This window comes from Equus asinus, chromosome 26 (genome assembly GCF_041296235.1).
Source record: "Equus asinus isolate D_3611 breed Donkey chromosome 26, EquAss-T2T_v2, whole genome shotgun sequence".
In the NCBI taxonomy this organism is placed as follows: domain Eukaryota; kingdom Metazoa; phylum Chordata; class Mammalia; order Perissodactyla; family Equidae; genus Equus; species Equus asinus.
The window spans coordinates 42,442,802-42,462,736 of record NC_091815.1 but is presented as its reverse complement, the minus strand read 5'-3'; the positions used below and the strand labels follow the sequence as shown (position 1 = coordinate 42,462,736).

At 48.1% G+C, this 19,935-nt stretch overlaps 1 protein-coding gene across 2 annotated transcripts; it reads right to left on the bottom strand.

Moving 5' to 3' along the window:
• Positions 1–1,247: 1,247 nt before the first annotated feature.
• ZNF8 (zinc finger protein 8) lies at positions 1,248–16,527 on the bottom strand. Of its 2 annotated transcripts, XM_044760190.2 has the most exons (5): positions 16,331–16,525; positions 11,484–11,610; positions 11,095–11,190; positions 7,430–8,921; positions 1,248–5,350 (listed from the first exon to the last, which is right to left on the bottom strand). In XM_044760190.2, exons 1-4 carry the CDS (start codon positions 16,397–16,399, stop codon positions 7,477–7,479), a joined length of 1,737 nt encoding a protein of 578 aa, XP_044616125.1. In that variant the 5' UTR covers positions 16,400–16,525; the 3' UTR covers positions 1,248–5,350; positions 7,430–7,476. The 2 variants fall into 2 exon arrangements, with proteins under 2 accessions (XP_044616125.1, XP_014721092.1); XM_014865606.3 differs by lacking the exon at positions 1,248–5,350 and having other exon boundaries at positions 5,357–8,921; positions 16,331–16,527.
• Positions 16,528–19,935: the final 3,408 nt, after the last annotated feature.

Here is a 19,935-nt window from a genome sequence, read left to right as displayed (position 1 = left end):
GCCATGTCCACACGCAAACCAACGAACCCCAGGCCACTGAAGCGGAACGTCCGCACTTCACTGCTGCGCCACTGGGCCGACCTGCGTAATTGTTTGAATCATTGGTTATTGGTGACTAATTCCCCCTCCGGTCAGAGAGGAGGGACTGAACATTCCAACACCCCAGTCACAGGGTTGGTTCTCTTGGCAATCAGCCCCCATCCTTAGGTGCTTCCAAAAGTCACCTCATTCACATTGAACAAGACACTTTCATGCTCCCATAAATTAGGAAATTCCAAGCATTTTAGGAGCTGTGTGCCAGAAAGAGGGACGAAGACCAAATACGTGTTTCTTATTATAAATCACGATCACACCCTTCCTCCACACCTTTAGCTGGAAATTGAGCTACTATAAACACATGCAATGAATATCTCTGTACATGCATTTTTCTGTATATCCATGGCGACTCCCTAAAAAATCAAGAATGGATAGGACCTGTGTGATGCAAATTACCTTCTTAATTAAGGGATGTGCCTGGGTACAATGTGGGACTTGAAAATTTCATCCAGAAGCAGACGCCTGTGACTTGGTAGAGAAGCTGACTCCTGATGTGCAGGCTGACCTGTCCTTCATTCCTTCTAGTCAGTTGATAACAAGGAGAATTAAAAAAAAAAAATCTCTCAGCCACGTCCCTTTAGACTAGAACCATCCAAAAGAACTTTCTGAGATGATGATGGACATTTTCTACTTGTAACTAGTGAGCAGTTGAAATGTGGCTACTGTGACTAAAAAACAATTTTTAATCTTGGTTAATTTAAAATTACATCTAAATAGCTACATGTGGCTAGCGACTACCACACTGGACAGCACACTCTGGAACATGTTCACCTTGGATCTCCTTACAAGAGAACTGGGAGACTGCTGTTCAGACTGGGTGCAGATTTCTTCCCCAGTTACCTTTTGTACAAACGACTTGAGGATCTCTGAGGATGTGCAAGGAGATGTTGAAAATGGGATCTTGGGCTGTTGGCCACAGTTTGTGTGTGGGTTCTCATAATTTGGGCTGATATAGGGAATTTAATAAAATAACTTGGAAATTTATGTGCTACAACCAGCTTGCAAGAAACTTCACAGAGTCTAAGTCACTTTACACTCAGCTGGTTCCGTTAACATACACATGAGCAAGTGTGTCTATGAACAGCTGAGGCCAAGAGGCAGTCATGTGGATGTTTTAGTGGGGGAGACAGACAGTACACAATGAAACAAATTATCAAACTTTAATGTGAAAGAGTTGAGACTTTTAATTTAAATTTACTTTTTGAACTGGTAATATTTTCACATTTCAAAATTCCAAAAATATCAAAAGATATAGAGTGAAAATTATTCCTCATCCTGGTTTCTCCTCCCCAAGAACTACTATGCCTGGTTACTTTGTACCCTTCAGAAATTGTGTGTGTGTAAGCAAATGTTTCCTTTTCAGACAAATGGAAGCATACGATCCACACTAGTTTACACCTTTTCCCGCAGCAGGAGCACCAGCACCGTAACTTGGACCTCTTTCCCACCTTAGTACATAGACAGTCCCCATTTTTACAGCTGTGTACAATCCACCATACATCACTTAGCTAGTTCCCCATGGTGGACGCTGAGGTTGTTTCCAAATTTTTCTTTTTTTTTTAAGATTGGCACCTGAGTTAACAACTTGCCAATCTTTTTTTTTTTTTTGCTCCCCAAATGCCCCCCCCAGTACACAGTTGTATACTTTTAGTTGTGGGTCCTTCCAGTTGTGGCATGTGGGATGCCGCCCCAACATGGCCTGACAAGTGGTGCCATGTCCGCGCCCAGGATCTGAACTGGTGAAACCCTGGGCCGCCGAAGCGGAGTGCAAGAATTTAACCACTTAGGCCACGGGGCCAGCCCTCCAAATTTTTACTTTTGAACTCAATACCACAGTGACAACCATGTACAAACAGTTTGCACGTGTACAAATATATCTGTAGGATGCATTCCCAGCAACAGGTCTGCTGAGACAAAGGGTTTGTGTTTCTAATTTAGATGGCAACTGATAAGCTGCCCTCTACAAAGGCTGTGTCAATTCATACTCCCCCTAGAAATGCGGAGGAAACTCTCTTCCCCTTTTTGGGTAAAAGTCAAGGCTAGTAAAATGCTGAGTGGAGGTCACATTGCTACAATTCTCCTGAAAGTTTATTTAAAAAGCTACATGAAATTTATTGTCAGAGGAAAATGCTCAAAATATAGTAAGAAGTGTTACAGGAGAACTAGAAGGGATTCCAATTTTCTAAACACAAGATAACTACACATATATATTTTGTGTGTGTATAAGATTTAATGTACACACACGCGTTCAAGAAAAAATTACAAGGAAAATTAAGAAAATCTTAATAGTAATGACCATCTCTGGATGGTGGGAGTATGAGGGATTAAAATTTAAATAAATCTTCATACTTTCGTGTATTCTTTTACTTTTGTGCATTTTCCAGGTTTTGCTATAATTAATTTGCATTACTTCCATAAACTGATAAAACCATGCATTTTCCCTAGTTTATAGTAATTTCCCCTGAGGAGTTTCTTATCTGTTTCAAAATTTCTATAAGGAAATCAGTAGGAATATATGCCTAGAAAAGGTGATTAGAAATGAAAAGTGGAAAAATTTGCAAAGATCTGTGCTTGCCAGGAGAGGGAGGCAAGTGCCAACAGTGACAAGCTTGTTCCTAGCTGACCCAGTGAGGGCACGGTGACCTCGGTCCACCCAGAGTCCACTCTGAGAACTGTGGAACCATAACCCTTCAGGAGCTGCCATTTTGGGGGCCAAGGTGGAGGCCACAGGGCAATTGAGGCCCGGCCTCCAGAGCAGTCCGGAACCAGGAAATTACAGCTGCGTCTCCCTTCCCAGAGGGCACTGGCAGTTGGAGCATTCCTGAGCCCGCATCCTACACGACTGATGGGGCAGTGAGGTGGAGGCACAGTCAAAAGTGGGGCTCTGGCAGCTGGGCCCCTTGGTGACATGTCACTTCCCTTCTCAGGGCCATCCTGCACTGGCGATGGTAGTGGAAACAGGATGAAGGGAAGAGAGCTGAGATGTTTAGACGCTAAGATCAACAGGACAACTATCTCCTGCCTTCAGGGACGGACTGGTGGATGGCCACATGCTCCATGAAATGGCCCAGGGGAAGGGGGCTGGTTTGGATTGGAAAAGGACATTTTGTTCTGGGAAGGTTATGTTCTTGAAGCTCATGGCACATCCAGGGGGAGCTGCCAGCAGCACAATGCTGCTGTTCCAGCCTGAAGTCCAGGACTCAGCACCAGAGACCAGGATTTGGGAGTGAGCAGTGCAGAGCCATGGGTGCAGATGAGGACATCTGGGGAAGGTGTGGAGCACAAGATGGGCCCCTGGGACAACACCCCAGGGACCCCAACATTTAAGAGGTGAGGGAGAACAAGAAGCCCCTCAAGAGGTGGAAGGAATCCAGAAGAGTGCAGCATCCTAGAATGTCAGGGCACTGCGGGTTGCAAGGAGGGCCCAGGAAGCAGGCTGAACAATCCAGGAGGTGAACAGAAGATGCTGAGGCAGTGGCACCTGACCAGGCAATGGGGAGCACTGGTGATTCCTCCAGGAAAAGACTGGAGGAGAAAGGCGGCAGATGCTGCTAGTTGCCTATCCACCCCCACTTCCCCAGACCTCCTGTGGGTGGAGGTCTCCACCACGGAGGTTAGAAAAGCTAAACACTAGCTTTCCAAGCCCCTGGTCAGTAAGAGTGGCCCTGTGAGCTAGTCTTGGCCAATGAGGCAAAAGTGGGCATCTGCTGGCATCTTCTGGGAAAGCCTTTTCTTTGAAACCTCATCAGAGATGAGTGTTGGTCCGCCCTTCCCCATCTGCTTCTGGTCTTGACTGCGGAAGCAACAGCTGATGCTGCAGCAGTCTCCCTGCGACCGTGAGGGAAAGGTTGAGAAAACCCTGCAGAAAACCCTGCCTCTGACGTCACTGACCCACTGAAGGGACAGTGCTTAAAAGAAGCCTAACTTGCTTAACCCACTGTTGACTGGGTGTTGACTTCAAAGTCTACCTCCAATCCCAGCTGTATAACCTTGGGATGGTTACTTTTGTCCTGTGCCATATTTTCCTTCTATGTATAAGGGTGCTACCTCACAGAACCATGACCAAGGCACCATCTGTCTCAAAACACACCTTTTCTTAGCTGGTAAATGAAGGTTATCTGCTAAGAATGAAATGGAAGGTGGTGCAGGCCAAGGTACGAGGACAGAGTCACTGTGAAAAGTGGGCGCTGACAAGGGAAACACGTGAGGACAGCCCCCGAGGAAAGGGGAGCACGGAGCAACAAGCCTCAGGAGGGTCTTGTAGAAGCCCTGGAGATGAGCAGCACAGCTGGCTCTGAGAGCCTGGAAGCCAGCTCTGCCATGAAGGAAACTCATCAGCTGTGACACTCACAGCATCCAAAGGACAAAAATGGACACGAGGATTTGGGACAGAGTTCTGACACTCGCCATGATGTTCTGGCAGTGAGAGTTCTGGTCAATCATCCCGACACAGCCGCCAGAGCTGCTGCTGTATTCTTCCAGGATGATGTTTCTTCCACTCAGCTCTACGCTCTGCCCATCCATCCCTTCCGCAGGATGTTTATAGGAAACTGATTTCTAGAGGCTGAGATGTGCTGTGATCAATTTCCTTCCTTCCAATTTTCGATGTTTATGATTTACGTTTAACTTCACTAGGATGCAACTGCCATGGGAACAGCAGACATAGAAACAAAGGCAGCCATTCTGTACAATGGAGCACATGACTCAGTGTCCCCGTGGGACAGGCATAGTGCTTACTGACAGTCCATGACTTGTTTCATTTTAGGGTAGAAAGTAGGTAAGGTTTAAAGTCTGGTTTTTATATCCCTCGTGCTGTCAGACACCAAGGATCACACCTCAATCACAGTGTTCTTCTTTAGGTCAAGAAGATACAGACAAAGGTCAGAGCTTTGCTTTCCTCAGGAGTAAAAGTGGAGGAAAGCAAGAAGATAAGGAGAAGTTTCCGACTGTGGGCGTTAAAATGGTCATGTTTGAATGTTCTGCATCATATAAAAATAAACCATTTCCTCAGGGGTCTGGCTTTACCTGGCACTGACAGCTGAGACCTCCAGCAGAGACCCCATGCAAGATGCGGAGATGAGCCTGAAAAGACAGGGAGTCACACAGCTCACACGGCCCCTCAGCACAGCCCGGGGCTTGATGCCAAACCAGGAGTCATCCCACCAGCCTGAGTGAGGACGGTCTGATGGCCAGGCTCAGGATGAGGGCAGCATTTAGGTTTCCCTGTTGTTCTTTTCCCCCAACAAAGAAAAGACTAAAAAAGAAAGAAGGGAGACAGATTAAAATAAAAGAGACCTAAGAAAACTATCAACCAATGCACCGTGTAGATCTTGTTTAGATCATGATCAGAACAAATCAGAGAAAACAAAACAAAGTTACGAGGCAACCAGAAACATGTGAACACTAGATACTGGATGATATTTTGAGGAATTAACTGTTATTTCTGTTTAGATGTGATAATAGCAACAGTTTTACTTAAGATTTAATAAAAATTTTCCTGCTTCATCACAGACATTCTTTTTTTTTCTTTTTTTTTTTAAAGATTTTATTTTTTCTTTTTTTTCCCCCAAAGCCCCCCGGTACATAGTTGTATATTTTAGTTGTGGATCCTTCTAGTTGTGGCATGTGGGACGCTGCCTCAGCGTGGTTTGATGAGCAGTGCCATGTCCGCGCCCAGGATTCGAACCAACGAAACACTGGCCGCCTGCAGCGGAGCGCGCGAACTTAACCACTCGGCCACGGGGCCAGCCCCTCATCACAGACATTCTTAAGTGAAACAAGCATTTTTTTTTTTTCTTTACTGCAATACCCAGTGAGGAAGAATACAAACAGGCCCCCAGGACACCAGGCCCTGGCAGTCTCACCCACTGCTGCTGCTGCACCATCAGTGAAATGCCAACACGGCCAAAAGGCAATTGATGGCTCAAGATTATTATGAAAATGGTTTTGTCCCGTGGCCCAGCCTAAGTCCCTCCTCTTAGAGATATAGTCAGAACGACAGATGAAATGAGATGATTTCTAGGACTGAGGTGAAAATAGTCCCATGGCAGGTAGGATACCAGTGGAAATATATTATCTGTGTTTTGCTAGGTCCACAATAAAATGGTAAAATTTAGATTATTCATAAAAAGAAGTGGATTATCTTCTTTTCTTCACACCAACTACGAATGCTGAAAAATGGTGAAAAAGACTACTAAAAAAACACATTGTGCATAAAATAGCTAATGATGTCATTTGTTAAAATCAAACATCGGATTGTTAGTACAGCCCTGATCAATCAATTTAAAAGGTTTGGAAAAAGCTGGCTGCAGTGTTGGGCATGGTTTCTCCACCTGACATGTTTGGGGCCAGATAATTCTTCGTTGAAGGGGCTGGCTTGGGCATTATAGGATGTCTAGTAGCACGCCTGGCCTCAACCCACTAGATGCCAGGGGCACCCTTCCCTTCCACCACTCATGACAACCAAATTGTCTCTAGACATCACCAAATGTCCCATGAGTGGCAAAACCATCCCCGATTGAGAACCTCTGGTATAGAGCAGCACTGGCTGTTCTAAGGCAATGGTCTTCAAAGGAGCTGTGACACCCCAAGGGAATGCTGTGGGTCTTCCCAGTGGCTTCTCTGGCATTTGACTTGGGCGTGAGTGTGGCTGACATGTGGGCAGGAGCCAAGCGTGCTCTAATGACTGTGAAGTGCAGAAGTGGCCCCAGTGGATCACATATGTATGTGGGAAACAACCTGTTTATAATGTATGAACTGAGATCTTAAGTCAACTTCACATATTAACACAAATTAATTCCTGCATGCTTAGAATTTTATACAGAATCTTCCAGAAACGCAACAGCATTTTATTTTGTTCAAAGCTCTTGCAGGAGTTAGTCACCACTGTGGAAAACCACATCCCATACAGGAAGGCCCCTCACAATATTTCTGTGGCCAACACCGCACCTCGTGTGCCAGATGGCAAGTGACAGGCAATGTCCCAGATTTCTGGGTGTAATGGCCCACACAGTCAAACAGATAAATACTGTACCAACTCAGGACAAGTTACTCTATCACAAATTACTTTCCTTTTAATTATCCTTTACAAAATGGGGCTGTATATTGATTTTTTCACATTACACATGTGTGTAGACTACATTACCTATGAATTTATTTCGGGGTGATAGAGGCAACAGTACAATTATCTATGGTTAAAGGGACACTGGGCTTGACAGATTTGAGAAGCACCATCTCAGGTGTCAGGAAGCACGATTTCCCTAGGACATCAGAGGTCACGATCGCCACTTCTACCCCTAGTACCCCTTTCTGTGGATATATTATGTGGACTTACCACATTTTTGTACCTGTGGTTCAAAAGTCATCTGTAGGCTTTCTCCCCTATGTGGATTCTCTGATGTCAAATAACATGGATGTGCCCATGGAAGGCTCTTCCACCCCGATGACATGCACCGGGTTTTTCTCATGCATGATTTCGTGGATGTCAAATAGAGCAAGCGCCCGGCTTGCAGGCTGTCCCACCTCTGTCTCGCCCCCAGGGTGCTCGCCCGAGTGTGGGTGCTGATGCTGAGGCTGGCCCAGGTGCGAGCCTCGGCCAAATGGCTGCTCACGACGCCGGTTCCGTCCACGGGGCTCCTCTCTGGTGTGAGTTATCTGGTGTCGGATGAGGTGCGAGCTCTGAATGAAACACTTCCCGCACTGATTACACTTGAAGGGCCTATCGCTCCGGGGAGCCCTCTCATCTGGATTCAAGGGTGGGTCACAGCCCAGGGCTTCCGCCCACTCGTGCTTCGTTAGAGCTGGTGTCTGCTCAAAGATCAGCCTCTGGCGGCACTCATAGGGCTTCTCCCCAGCATGCTTCCGCTGATGCTGGGCCAGGGAGGAGCTATGCCTGAAGCCCTTCCCACAGTGGTTACACTCGTAGGGCCTCTCCTCAGTGTGAGTCCTCAGATGCAGAAACAGGCAAGTGGTCCGTGAGAAGGATTTCCCACACACACTGCAGGTGTATGGCTTCTCTCCAGTATGCGTCCGTTTGTGCCGGCCCAGGGAGGAATTCTGGTTGAAGGCCCTCCCACAGTCCTGACACTCATAGGGCTTCTCTCCGGTGTGAATCCTCCGATGGACGGTGAGGTGTGTGCTATGGCAGAAAGACTTCCCACACTCGGCACACTTATAGGGCTTGTCTCCTGTGTGAATTCGCTCGTGCTGAACCAGGGAGGAGTTCTGGCTGAAGGCTTTCCCACACTCTTTGCACATATAAGGTCTCTCTCCTGTGTGGATCCTCTTATGTACTGTGAGGTGTGCATTATGGTTAAAGGACTTCCCACAGTCTGTGCATTTGTAGGGCTTATCCTGTACCTGGCTGCGTGTGAGTTCCACAACAGGAATGGCCTGACTGGAAGCTTTACTCCAGTCACTGCTGTCACATGGCTGTTCTCCTGAGGAGCCTATTTGCTGACTGACTAAGCCTGAGTTACGCTCTGTGTCTGTAACCTGTGAGTTGTAAGTACAGAAACCTTCTCTCCCAGTAATCCCCGGGAATGGGTTTAAGACTGAACTCAGGACACAGTTTTCTCCAAGTCCGAGACTTCTGTAGCCTCTATCTCGAATTGGTGCTTCCTCAAGGCTAAATTCCAATTGCCTCAAATTATCCTGGTCCTTCTTGGGTGTCTTTACCTGGCTCTCAGGTTCCCAGTCTCCCCCTAGTGCTGTGGGACAGGGAGCATCCCTCAGGAAGCCTTCCCTTCCTGAGACATGGGATGGCTCCTCCTCAGGAAGGCCCTGCTCCTCAGGTGGCGCTCGACCTTCAGGTCCAGGCTCCCAGTCTGAAAGAAAATCAAAGAGCTCTGAGGGGTTGGTGGAAAAAACACACAGAGGCCTATGTCCTAACTACAAGTCCTGCCTCCAGGCAAATCCTGATTCTGCTCTTATGTTGACACCAAGTGCCCCTTCAGCAAATACAGCTTCACTCATTCATTCTTTCAACAAAAATTTCTTGAGCATCTGCCATGGGTCCAGGTACTGGCCTGGATCAGGGGCCAGCAAACTACAGCCCCTAAGTGACAGATGGTTTTTATGTTTTTAAAGGGCTGTGGAAATTTTTTAAAAAGAGAGTATGTGACAGAGACAGGCAGAATTCTAAAGCTGTCCCCTGGCTGTCAATCAGACAGTCACTTGGTACTGCTGTGAAGGGATTTTTGCAGGTGACATGAAGGTCTCTCATCAGCTGACCTTCAACCTTAAAACAGGGAGATGATGCTGGGTTATCTGGGTGGGCCCAAAGCAATCTCCTGAATCCTTAAAAGCAGGAGAAGGAGGTAGAAGAGAGAGGCTGGCCATGCAGGGGGACACAAGCAGCTTCTCCCGAAGCTAAGAAGCTCTTGGCTGACAGTCTGCAAGGAAACAGGAACCTCACTCCTATGAGTGCCTGAAACTGAATCCTGCCAACAACCTGACCGAGCCTGGACCAGATTCTTCCTGAGCCTCCCAACAAGCACCCCTAGCTCAGCCGACACCTTGACTTTGGCCTTGTGAGTCCCAGAGCAGACAAAGCACTTGAGTCTGACTGACGGAATCATGACATAACAAATGTGTGTTGTTTTAAGTTGCAAAGTTCATGGTAATTTGTTACAGCAGCAAGAGAAAAAACATACAGAGATTGCATGTGGCCCGAAAAGCCTAAGATATCTACTGTGTGGCCCTAGATGCTGGGATGAAGAATGACCCTAACAGACGAAAGCCCTGCCCTCAGAAGCTGGGGAGGCAGCCACTGAACAGAGCGGGGAAGGAGCAGGCTTGAGGGGAGACGAGGAGCTCAGTCTAGAAACCTGAAGTTTGATAGGCCAGATTACCAAGTAGAAGTGCCCACACATCTTCAGGAAACCTTGCAAGGACCAGCCCCAAGGTTCTGGAATCCTCCAGAACAAGAACTGCCCCTCGAGCAGGCACAGGCTCTCCGCTCCTGATGGTGCAGAGAAGTGAAGTGTCTTAGTTTCTCATGGCTGCTGTAACAACTTACCCCAAGCTTAGCACCTTACAACAGCACACACTTATTTTCTTACAGTTCTGGAAGTCAGAAGTCCTAAAGTCAAGGTGTTGGCAGGGCTGCATAACCTCTGGAGGTTCCAGGAGGGACAGCAGTCTCACCATTTCCAACTTCTTGAGGTGTCCGCACTCCTCAGCTCTTTCCTTCACCCCCAGAGTCAGCAGCCTAGCATCTTCAAGTCTCTCTCTCTGACGTCACATCTCCATTCTTGCCTCCCCCAACACAAGGACCATTTGATTACAATGAGCCAACCCAATAATCCAGCAGAACAGGTTCTAGGGATTAGGACGTGGACATCTTTGGAGGCCAGGCTTCCCTGCTCGCCCCAGCTATCTTGAGCCCCCTCACCTGCTGGAATTCTGTCCACAGCACACTATGTATTCATTCACTCAGGGTCCATCTCACCACACCAGGATGTCCACGGCCAAGTGCCTAGAGCTGACAGGTAGCAAGTACTCAAAACTACATGCCTCCGATGTGAGGGAACAAAGGGGAGCGGGACCCAGGGAGAGGGGCTGGAAGAGCCGAGGCTGGCTAGGTGGCAGGCTCCTGTTCTCACTCGCCTCTGGCCCCTAAACTGGACTTTCTGCACAGCACCCAGCGGGATCTTACAAAAACATGTCAGTCCACACAAAAACTTGTGCAGGAATGTTCACAGCAGCACTATTGACAAGAGTGAAAAAGTGGAAACAACCCAAATGTCATCAACAGATGAATGGATAAATTAATGTGGGTATCCATATAACGGGATATTACTCACCACAGAAAGGAATGAAGTACTGACACAAGCTCCAATGTGACTGAATCTTGAAAACATGCTCATGAAAGAAGCCAGATACAAAAGGACACATAGTGTAAGCTTCCATTTAAATGGAATATCCAGAACGTGCAAACCTACAGACTGAAAGTGGATGAGTGGTCACCAAGGACTGGGAGGGATGGGTGATTCTCACCTGGGCAGCAGCCCTGGGCAATTCCTCTCTCCATCACCCACAGCTCAGCCCCTTGCTCCAGCTGGGAGATGACTTCGGGTTTTGGAAGCTCAGGCCCTGGAAACAGGGAAAGATACAGAATGTGGGAGTCTGCTCTGGGAAGAAGGAACCAGCCCAGGTTCCAGCCCTAGACTCCTGACCACAGGGACATGGGTACACCTCAAAACAAGGTGAAGGCTTTGCACTGGGACAGAAACTCCCTGCCTGCATGTCCCACAGGGAATGAAAACCCAAGGTCCCTGATACCCAGTCCAAGGTCAAGTCCACAGACCAGAGGCCCTACGACCTACAACCCAGGAAAAATAAGTCACCACAGGAATCTAATCACCAGCTCAGGAAGTGGGCCTTACCCACAGAGAGCAGGTGACCAAAGGTCTCCAGCATCACATCACGGTACAGGGTCCTCTGTGCAGGGCCCAGTTGCCCCCACTCCTCCTGTGTGAAGTCCACAGCCACGTCCCGGAACGTCACTGGCTCCTGAAACATCAGACACACTCTCGATCAGCTGGACTGTCCCCATCAGTGCTCTCGGGAACAGGAGGAGGAATGGGGAAGAAGATGGGCAGACCAGTTCCTAAGAGAGTGCACATGCTGAGTGACATGAGTCAGGTCTTACTGGGCACCTCCAGGGCTGCTGCATGTCGGTGTGAGTTGTACTGCAAGGGGATGTGACAGCAACCAGGCAGGATGCAAGCCAACCACAGCTGACCTACAACCGATCTCAGATAAGTGAGGGTGCCTCAGAGAAGGGTCTAAGCTGCTGACTTCCAGATCCTTGGGCTAAAAAAATGATTACTGTTTTAAGTCATTAAGTTTTGGAATAGTTTGTTATGCAGCAACAGCTAAGTGATGTGCTAACCAATCCTCAGATTCAAAGCAAGGCTCATCATCCTCCCTGAAAAGAGGGGTGCACAGTTGGAGTCAGAAACTCGCCTGCCTCCAGGGACCAAGCTGGCTCACAAGTGACTGAAGTGGGCAGCATGAGTGCTGACAACGGGACCTAACCTGTGAGAGGTGACGCTAGAGGAGACAGGTAATACGTGATCCATCTGAAGTGGCAGCCAGGAATCAGAACCAACTGATCATGGGGAATACAGGCCCCATGTCATCAAAACTGCCAATCTCTGGCAAGAAGCTAAAATATGGCTCATGTTTTTACGTGAAAACTTTTAATTTTTATAAGTTGATGCAATGTATCTAAAACATGTCCCGCAAATGAAACACTTCTGTGGGCTGGCTGTGGCCATGGTTGAAAGCTAGATATTTCTGGATCAGAGTCTTGGCTCTGCCACTTCCTCCTCAAGAAGCGCAGAGCAGATAGCCACCTCTGCCTCATTTCCTTGTCTACAAAAAAATCATTCTTTGGGAGCTGTGACAGGGATTAAGTGACTGCAAAACACTTCCTACAGGACAAATAGATAGCTACATGCAAAAGAGCAAAGTTGGTCCTCTACCTCACAGCATATATAAAGGTTAACTGAAATTGGATCAAAGGGGCTGGCCCCTTGGCTGAGTGGTTGAGTTGGCGTGCTCCACTTTGCGGGCCTGGGGTTTCGCCAGTTGGGATCCTGGGTGTGGACATGGGACTGCTCATCAGGCCATGCTGAGGCAGCATCCCACATAGCAGAATCAGAAGGACCTACAACTAGAATCTATAACTATGTGCTAGGGGGATTTAGGAGGAAGAAGGAAAAAAAAAAAAGATTGGCAACAGATGTTAGCTTAGGTGCCAATCTTTAATAATAAAAAAAAGATCAAAGACATAAACGTAAGAGCTAAAACTATTAAATTCTTAGAAGAAAATATAGATAAATCTTCAAACCTTGGATTTGGCAAAGCATTCTTAGATATGACAGCAAAAGCACAGGCAACAAAAGAAAAAATAAATAAATTGGACTTCATCAAAATTAAAAATTTTTGTGCTCCAAAGGACAATGTCAACAAAGTGAAAAGACATCCACATAATAGGAGATAATAATTGCAAATCACATATCTGATAAGAGACTTGTATCCAGAAGATATAAAGAACTCTTACAACTCAATAATAAAGACAACCCTAATATAATGGGCAAAGGATCTAAATAGATATTTCTTCAAAGAAGATATACAAATAGCAAATGAACACATGAAAAGATGTTTGACATCATGAGCCAACAGGGAAATGCAAATCAAAATCACATACGAAATATCTCAATTTTAAAAGGATATTTTCTTTTAAGAAAAACACAAATAGACTTAAAAATATTAAAGAAATTATAGTACAGGTAGCATGTGGTTCTGACAAAAATTGTGCAGGAAACATGCAGCACCCTTTGGTTGGAAATAAAGGTCTCTGTTGTCCCGTATCCTCACCTCCCACTCAGAAGGTCCTCCAACCCTGAGACATGCTCCCTGTGCCTCCTGCCCCCACCCACCATCGCCCACTCTGCATGAGTTGCCAGTGACAGCCCAGGTACTGGTCCACTGGGTACTGGTCTACCCAGGCCATGAGACCTCTCAGTGGCATCATGTGAGTCTTTCACGTCTCCACCTGGAATTGTAGCAGGAGCCACTCCTTGCTGTCTTCCTGCTGCTCCACCTCAGACTAGACCCCTGCAGCTCTCCTCTTGCTCTGCACTGTTGGCGCCTGGAGGGATGGGCTACATCAGACCCCTCTCCTCCACACACTCTCCCACAGCTGACCCAGCCACCCCGGCATCAGCCAGCACTTCAGTCACTGGGCAAGCCCGTCTCCATCCCGGTGCCTTAGTTAGCTCTCAGTATCTCTCCTACCGCCACCCTTCACATGCTTGAATGGTTTTTCTCCAACCCATGCTATTCCTGCTTAAAACACTTGAATGGCTCCTTCTCACCTCTGGATAGAGGACGACCCCTTTCAGTCTGGCTAGTTGGCTGGATAATGGCCCCCAAAGATACCTGGATCCTAGTTCCTGTGAATGTTACCATAGTGGCAAAAGGGACTATATGATATGATTAGAGATTTTAAGATGGGGAGATTATCCTGGATTATCCAGGTGGGCCCTAAATGCAATCACAAATGTCCTTCTAAGGGGAAGGGAGAGGGAGATTTAACTACAGAAGGCAGAAGGCAATGTGACCACTGAAGCAAGATGCTACGCTGCTGACTTGAAGAAGGACAAAAGGCCACAAGCCAAGGAATCCGAAGCTTACAGCTCCAATAGCTGGAAAAGGCAGGAAATAGATTCTCCCTCGGAGCCTCGACAGCAAGGGTGGCTCTGCTCACACCTTGATTTTAGCCCAGTTCGACTTCTGACCTCCAGAACTGTAAGAATAAGTGTGTATTGTTTTAAACAACCAAGTTTGTGGTAATCTGTTACAACAGCCACAGGAAGTTAATACACTGGACCTCAAAGCCCTCCACTTCTGGTCCTTGTCTCCTGTGGTGGCCTGCCTTCAAGATGGCCCCCAAAGATCCCCTGCCTTCTGTAGTCCCCTCCTATACTGAGCAGGTTTGATTTGTGTAACTGATAGGATATTATGTAAATGACAGACTGAATTCTGACCCCAGGTCACAAAAGGCATCATGGTTTCCACCTTGCCCTCTCCTGGATCACTCACTATGTGGGAAGCGGGATGCCATGCGAGGACACCCAAGCAGCTCCACAGAGAGGCCCACATGGCAGAAACTGAGGCCTCCTGCCAACAGTCCTGTGAGTGAGCCATCTTGGAGGTGGATCCTGCAGCCCCAGTCAAGTCTCAGGTGAGAACAGTACAGGCTGACATCTTGACTATAACCTCATGAGCCAAGGCCAGAGCCACCAGCCAAGTCATTCCAGGATTCCTATCATTGGAAACTGCGAGATAATACTTGTTGTTTTAGGCATCTGAGTTTTGGGTTGTCACACAGCAACAGATAACTTAAGCCTATCTTACTGCTGACAAAGACTCTCCTTGACTAAACTTTAGTCTGTCTCCTCTAAACCCTCTTCTCAACGAGGCCTTGACCTTTGGGCTTCTGTGTCCATTTCTGCATCACCAGTTTTACCAAAAGTCCTGTCAAATAAGTTTAGCCAGAATCCCCACCCTCCATATCTGATCACTCTCTATACCTTTTCTAAGTCCTCATGCCCCACAGTCCTCCAGGTAATATCTGTACACTTGGCCTGCTTCAGCTAGAATCCCATTAGGTCAGTTTACCAAGAATTACCTGCCCCCCATGCTATAAGTCTCCACTTTTCCTTGTGGTATTCCAAATTGAGCCCAGTTTTATACTGGTCTCTTTTCCCCTATTGCAACAGCTCCTGAATAAAATTTGTTTTTACTGCTTTAACTACTGTCCAGCTCTGATTTTCTTTGACGCTGCTCACTCCCTGCCCACTCCTCCATCCACAGCAAAAGCAAACTAAAGTGTGGTTGCATTTCACGCAAATCTGCAACAACACACATCTGAAAATGTGCAAATCTCAGATTATCAATAGTTGCGCTTTGCGTACCAAATCTGAAATAATGCAACCCCCCGTAAACAACAAAAAAAGACAAGTACATAATTTCAAAGACGGAGAGCTCCAGGAAAGATGAATTATTTTTGGTTCCTGCCACGTGGAGACACCCGTGGAGAACACAGGCAGCGGCTCCTGTGTCTACAGTTTCTGGAGCTTCCCAGGTGGCCTTGCAGGCACCGACCGCCCTGGACCGCGGCTCCCCACAGCCCCGCGTGCGGGGACCCGGGCTGCCGCTCCCGCCACACCAACGCGGTGCGCGGTGACCCGTCCTCACTCCCAGGCGCCGTGCCCCGAGCCCAGGCCAGGGGTGGGGCGGGGCGGGGCTCTCCGCGGGGATCTGCCGACTCCGCAAGCCGAGGCGTCTCTATTCGGTAACACCTGCCATCTCGGTCACTGTCACCGTCCTCACGGCGGTCGGCCTTGGGGCGGGGCAGGAGTATCGGCGGGAGCGGGACCAGCCCTGTCCTGGGGAATGACCCTAAGCCGCATCCGAGATCCTGGGGCCGGGGCATCAGCGGAGCAGGCGCACTCGTGGACCAGAGGACCGGGTTCGAACCCCGGCTGCACCCCTCCGCCCCCGGCCGGTCACCGCGTCGACTGCGCCTGTTGCCCCGTGTGTAAGGGGGACAATGCCCGTGCCCTGCTCACCGCACGCTGCGAGGGTTAGAGGTCACTATCTGCGGGAAGCTCGGCCCTGGGCCCGCTGCCGTCGTTATTTTTATTATTATTGTTACCTGAAGCCGTTCCGCCGGCGGCCCTATAGCCATCGCCAGTGCTGCCGCTTCTCTCTCGGGGTCCATCATGGAAGGAGAAGTTGAGGACAAGCGCCCGAGGCGACCCTAAACCAACAGCTTGACCCGCCACCAGAACCGCTCGACTCACTGCCTGCCGGACAATGGCGGCGGCGCCGGCGACGCTGGGACTACAACTCCCAGAAGGCCGTGCGGCGCGCCGCAGCGCCAGGCCAATGGAAGCCTTCGTCCGTCGAGCCCCCTACCAATGGGAGCCTCCGTCCCGCTTGTTCTTCAGCCAATGGAGGCGAACTGGCTGCCGGCCAATGGGAGCCTCCGCCCGCCGGACCTCTGGCCAATGGGGTCGCTCAGGAGGTCGGCCCGGGCCAGGGGGTCCTGGAGGGTGGGGGCGGTGGCGACTCTGGCTGCGGCGCTAGCCGGGCGCCGGGTGTCGCAGGCGTCTGTCCTTTAAGGGCGCGCGGCAGGCTCCCGGGACCCGGATCGGGGGATCGTCTTCCCAGCCTCGCCGTTGAGGGTCCGCGTATCTGCGACGCGGCGGCGCGTTGACGGCGGCCAGGCAGGCAGCGTCCCGCAGCCTCTGCCCCGCATCCACCTCAGAATACGGTCTGTCTACACTGGAGTGGGGCCCGGACCTCTGCCCCGCGTCCACCTCAAAATGTGGTCTGTCTACACTGGAATGGTGGCCGCAGGCTCTGCCCCGCATCCACCTCAGAATGCTGTCTGTCTACACTGGAGTAGGGGCCGGGCTTGAAACCCGGGGCCTGTACCGTCCAGCTGGACATGCACAGGTGCAGGCCTGTGGCTCCCGTTTTATTCTGCCATTGTACTTAAAGCATTTCTATGCACCAGAATTGCGTGACCATTTAACATGTGCTCATGTAATCGATTTAGGCGGGCTGGTGAACGGAAAGGGGCACGCACGGTTTCTGAGGGCTGATCTGTTTCTCGATTTGGGGTGTTCCCTTTGCAGTGTGTCATTTCTGTGGGTCCGTCAGAGGCCATTAACAAGTTTATTAGGAAAGAAGGAAGAAGCAGCTGTTCACCAGGATGCAGTTGAGCCATAACAAATATTTATTTGACTATTTACCGTGTGCTAGGAACTGGGCACACGTGAGGGAGTAAACACTCTCCTGGGCTGCCGCTCTGCCCATGGTGTGGTGGGAAGAGAGAGACAACAAACCACAGACGTGATAAAGGGGTGGACGACAGTGGTCACCGGCGGGGATGGAGCAGCTGGCTATGTCCACACTCGCCCATCCCTGTCCTCTCTTCTCTGCCCCTCTCTTCCCTCCAGTCGAGCAAACGCTCTGCTCTCTGCTGGGCAGCAGGGTGTCTCCTCTGCCACCTGCCCAAGGCACAGCCCCACAGGGTCAGCAGTACCAGGAGGAGCACACGTCAGGCATCTTCACTCACCTGAGCAGGTGGCAGGAGCTGCTGTGCGAACCATGGACCAGGCAACCTCCAGGAGACCGAATCTGGCCTCTCCTGAGAGCCCAACACATTTTCCAGGCAGTATCCCCTTCTCTGTGGGCAGAGAATGTCCCAGGAGGATCTGCCTTCCCCTTAGTAGCCGTCCCCCGGAGGGTGGAGAAGGTCCGAGGTTGGGGTTGGGGGCTGGATCTATTATCTTCTCCTTAGGAGCAGGCCATGTGTTTATTCTGGAGTCAGTCACTGGGCTCAACTTTCCTCTTGATTCTAATGGTGCTGAATCTTTGATGCATGATGTTTCCATATTCTTTTAATTGTTTCTTTTCTACTACTTGTAGTTTTGTTTTCTCCTTGATTGTATTATAGGGTTTTGTCTATTGCAGTAGTTCTCAAAGTGTGGGCCAGTCACACCCTGGGGGTTCCTGACACTGCCTCTGAGTCAGCAAGTTCAAAACTAAGTTCATAATAATACCTTTTTTCCCCACTCCCATTTTCTCACAAATGTACAGTAGAGTTTTCTGGAGGCTTCTGGATGAGTAATATTGCAACAGATTGAAGGTGTTAAAGACAAACAAAGCTGGATATTAGTTAAAGTGGTGAAAACAGATTTTATTCAGTAACTGCTGACAGTAGGGAAAAGAGCTGAGCTCCATTTGAGTTTGTGCAGAGGCTACTGGGCGTTTTAAAGGGAGAATGAGAGAATTGGCAGCGGGAGAGAGTGGGGGCTTGTGAAACATTACAAAAGGTTGGTCAGTGTAAATGTAATTAGGCCAGCTGTGTCTGCTAGCTGGTAATTATCAAAATTATCACAGAGACTGGAGACACAAGCCCCTATCCTTCCTGGATGATTAGATTGCAAAGGAATGGCTTTCAGGTCCTTGAGAAAGACACTTCTAAGTTGCAGGAAATACATAGACATCTTAAAGGGACAGAGAATGGATTCACAATTGTAAGCCCTTTTTAGCAAATGCTCTAAGAAAGGGAGGTCAGGCGCCTATTCTCAGGTGTTGGCTAGAGGAAACAGGAAATTCTCATGGCAGCATTTCTCAAACGCATTTTAATGGGATGCTGGAGTCTTTCTAGGAACACAGCCTCTTGCTACTAGAAGTCATGCTAGACGTTTGGTCCTCTCTTAGCACAGGGGTTTGGACTGAGTTCTTATGTGCTGAGAGTTCTGCAGTTCTCAAAGGCACAAGCAGCTATGGAAGTCCAGCTGCCCTCGGTCAAGTCAGACATTTAAAAGGTTTGCAAAAGTATAATATAATATAATGCCACTCATCACCAATTTTTATTTGTTTTGGAAAATGTAGCTATTTTCCATAAAGTAGGTTTTTTTTTTTTTTTTTTTTTAAAGTTGTATTTGTCAGGGCTGCTGGAACAAAGTACCACAAACTGGTAGGCTTAAACAACAGAAGTTTATTGTCTCACAGTTCTGGAGGCCAGAAGTCTGAGATCAAGATTTTGACATCATTTGTTCCTTCTGAGGGCTGTGAGAGGAAGAGACTCTGATGTATCCATCTTTTTTTAGCTTCTGGTGGTTTGCTGGGTATTTTAAAATATCATCCAAAAGCTATTTGGTCAAAGAGGAAAAAAATAAGTAAAATAGAAAATAATAATCTGAATTTGTTTAGATAAAAGAATTAAAATACTCTATGTCAAAACCATAGGTTTTGGTGTCCCTTGGCTTGTAGATCCCTGCTTTCATCTTCACATGACTTTTCCTTGTGTGCGTGTCTGTCTCCAAATTTCCCCTTTTTATAAGGACACCAGTCATATTAGAGCAGGGCTCACCTTGGTGACCTCTTTTTAACTTAATTACCTCTATAGAAACCATATCTCAAAATTAGGTCATATTTTGACGTACAGGGTTAGGACATCAATATATAAATTTCCAGGGGCTACAATTCAACCCATAACATACGATAACATATGATGTATTTATTTTTATAAACTAAATTAATAAAATATTAAAATTTTTGTTTTAATTGCTAATATGGCAAATATTCACAGATAGAACCTACTTAAACAAAAACTGTTTGGGGTCCTCATTGATTTTTAACACTATCAAGGGATCTTGAGACTAAAAAGCTCGAGACACACTTGTCTGCAGTGTAGGCTTTTTTTAATTTTTTTTTTATTGAGTTATTGATAGGTTACAA

Bases quoted from the DNA above. Each gene is read 5' to 3' on its own strand.
- ZNF8 (XM_014865606.3), bottom strand. From the start codon at position 16,399: ATGATGGACCCCGAGAGAGAAGCGGCAGCACTGGCGATGGCTATAGGG. The intron at 11,191-11,483 runs GTAAGGCCCACT...CCCTGTTTCCAG, and splicing joins TGGTCACCTGCTCTCTGTGG to GGCCTGAGCTTCCAAAACCC. The intron at 8,922-11,094 runs GTGAGAATCACC...ATTTTCTTTCAG, and splicing joins TGCCCAGGGCTGCTGCCCAG to ACTGGGAGCCTGGACCTGAA.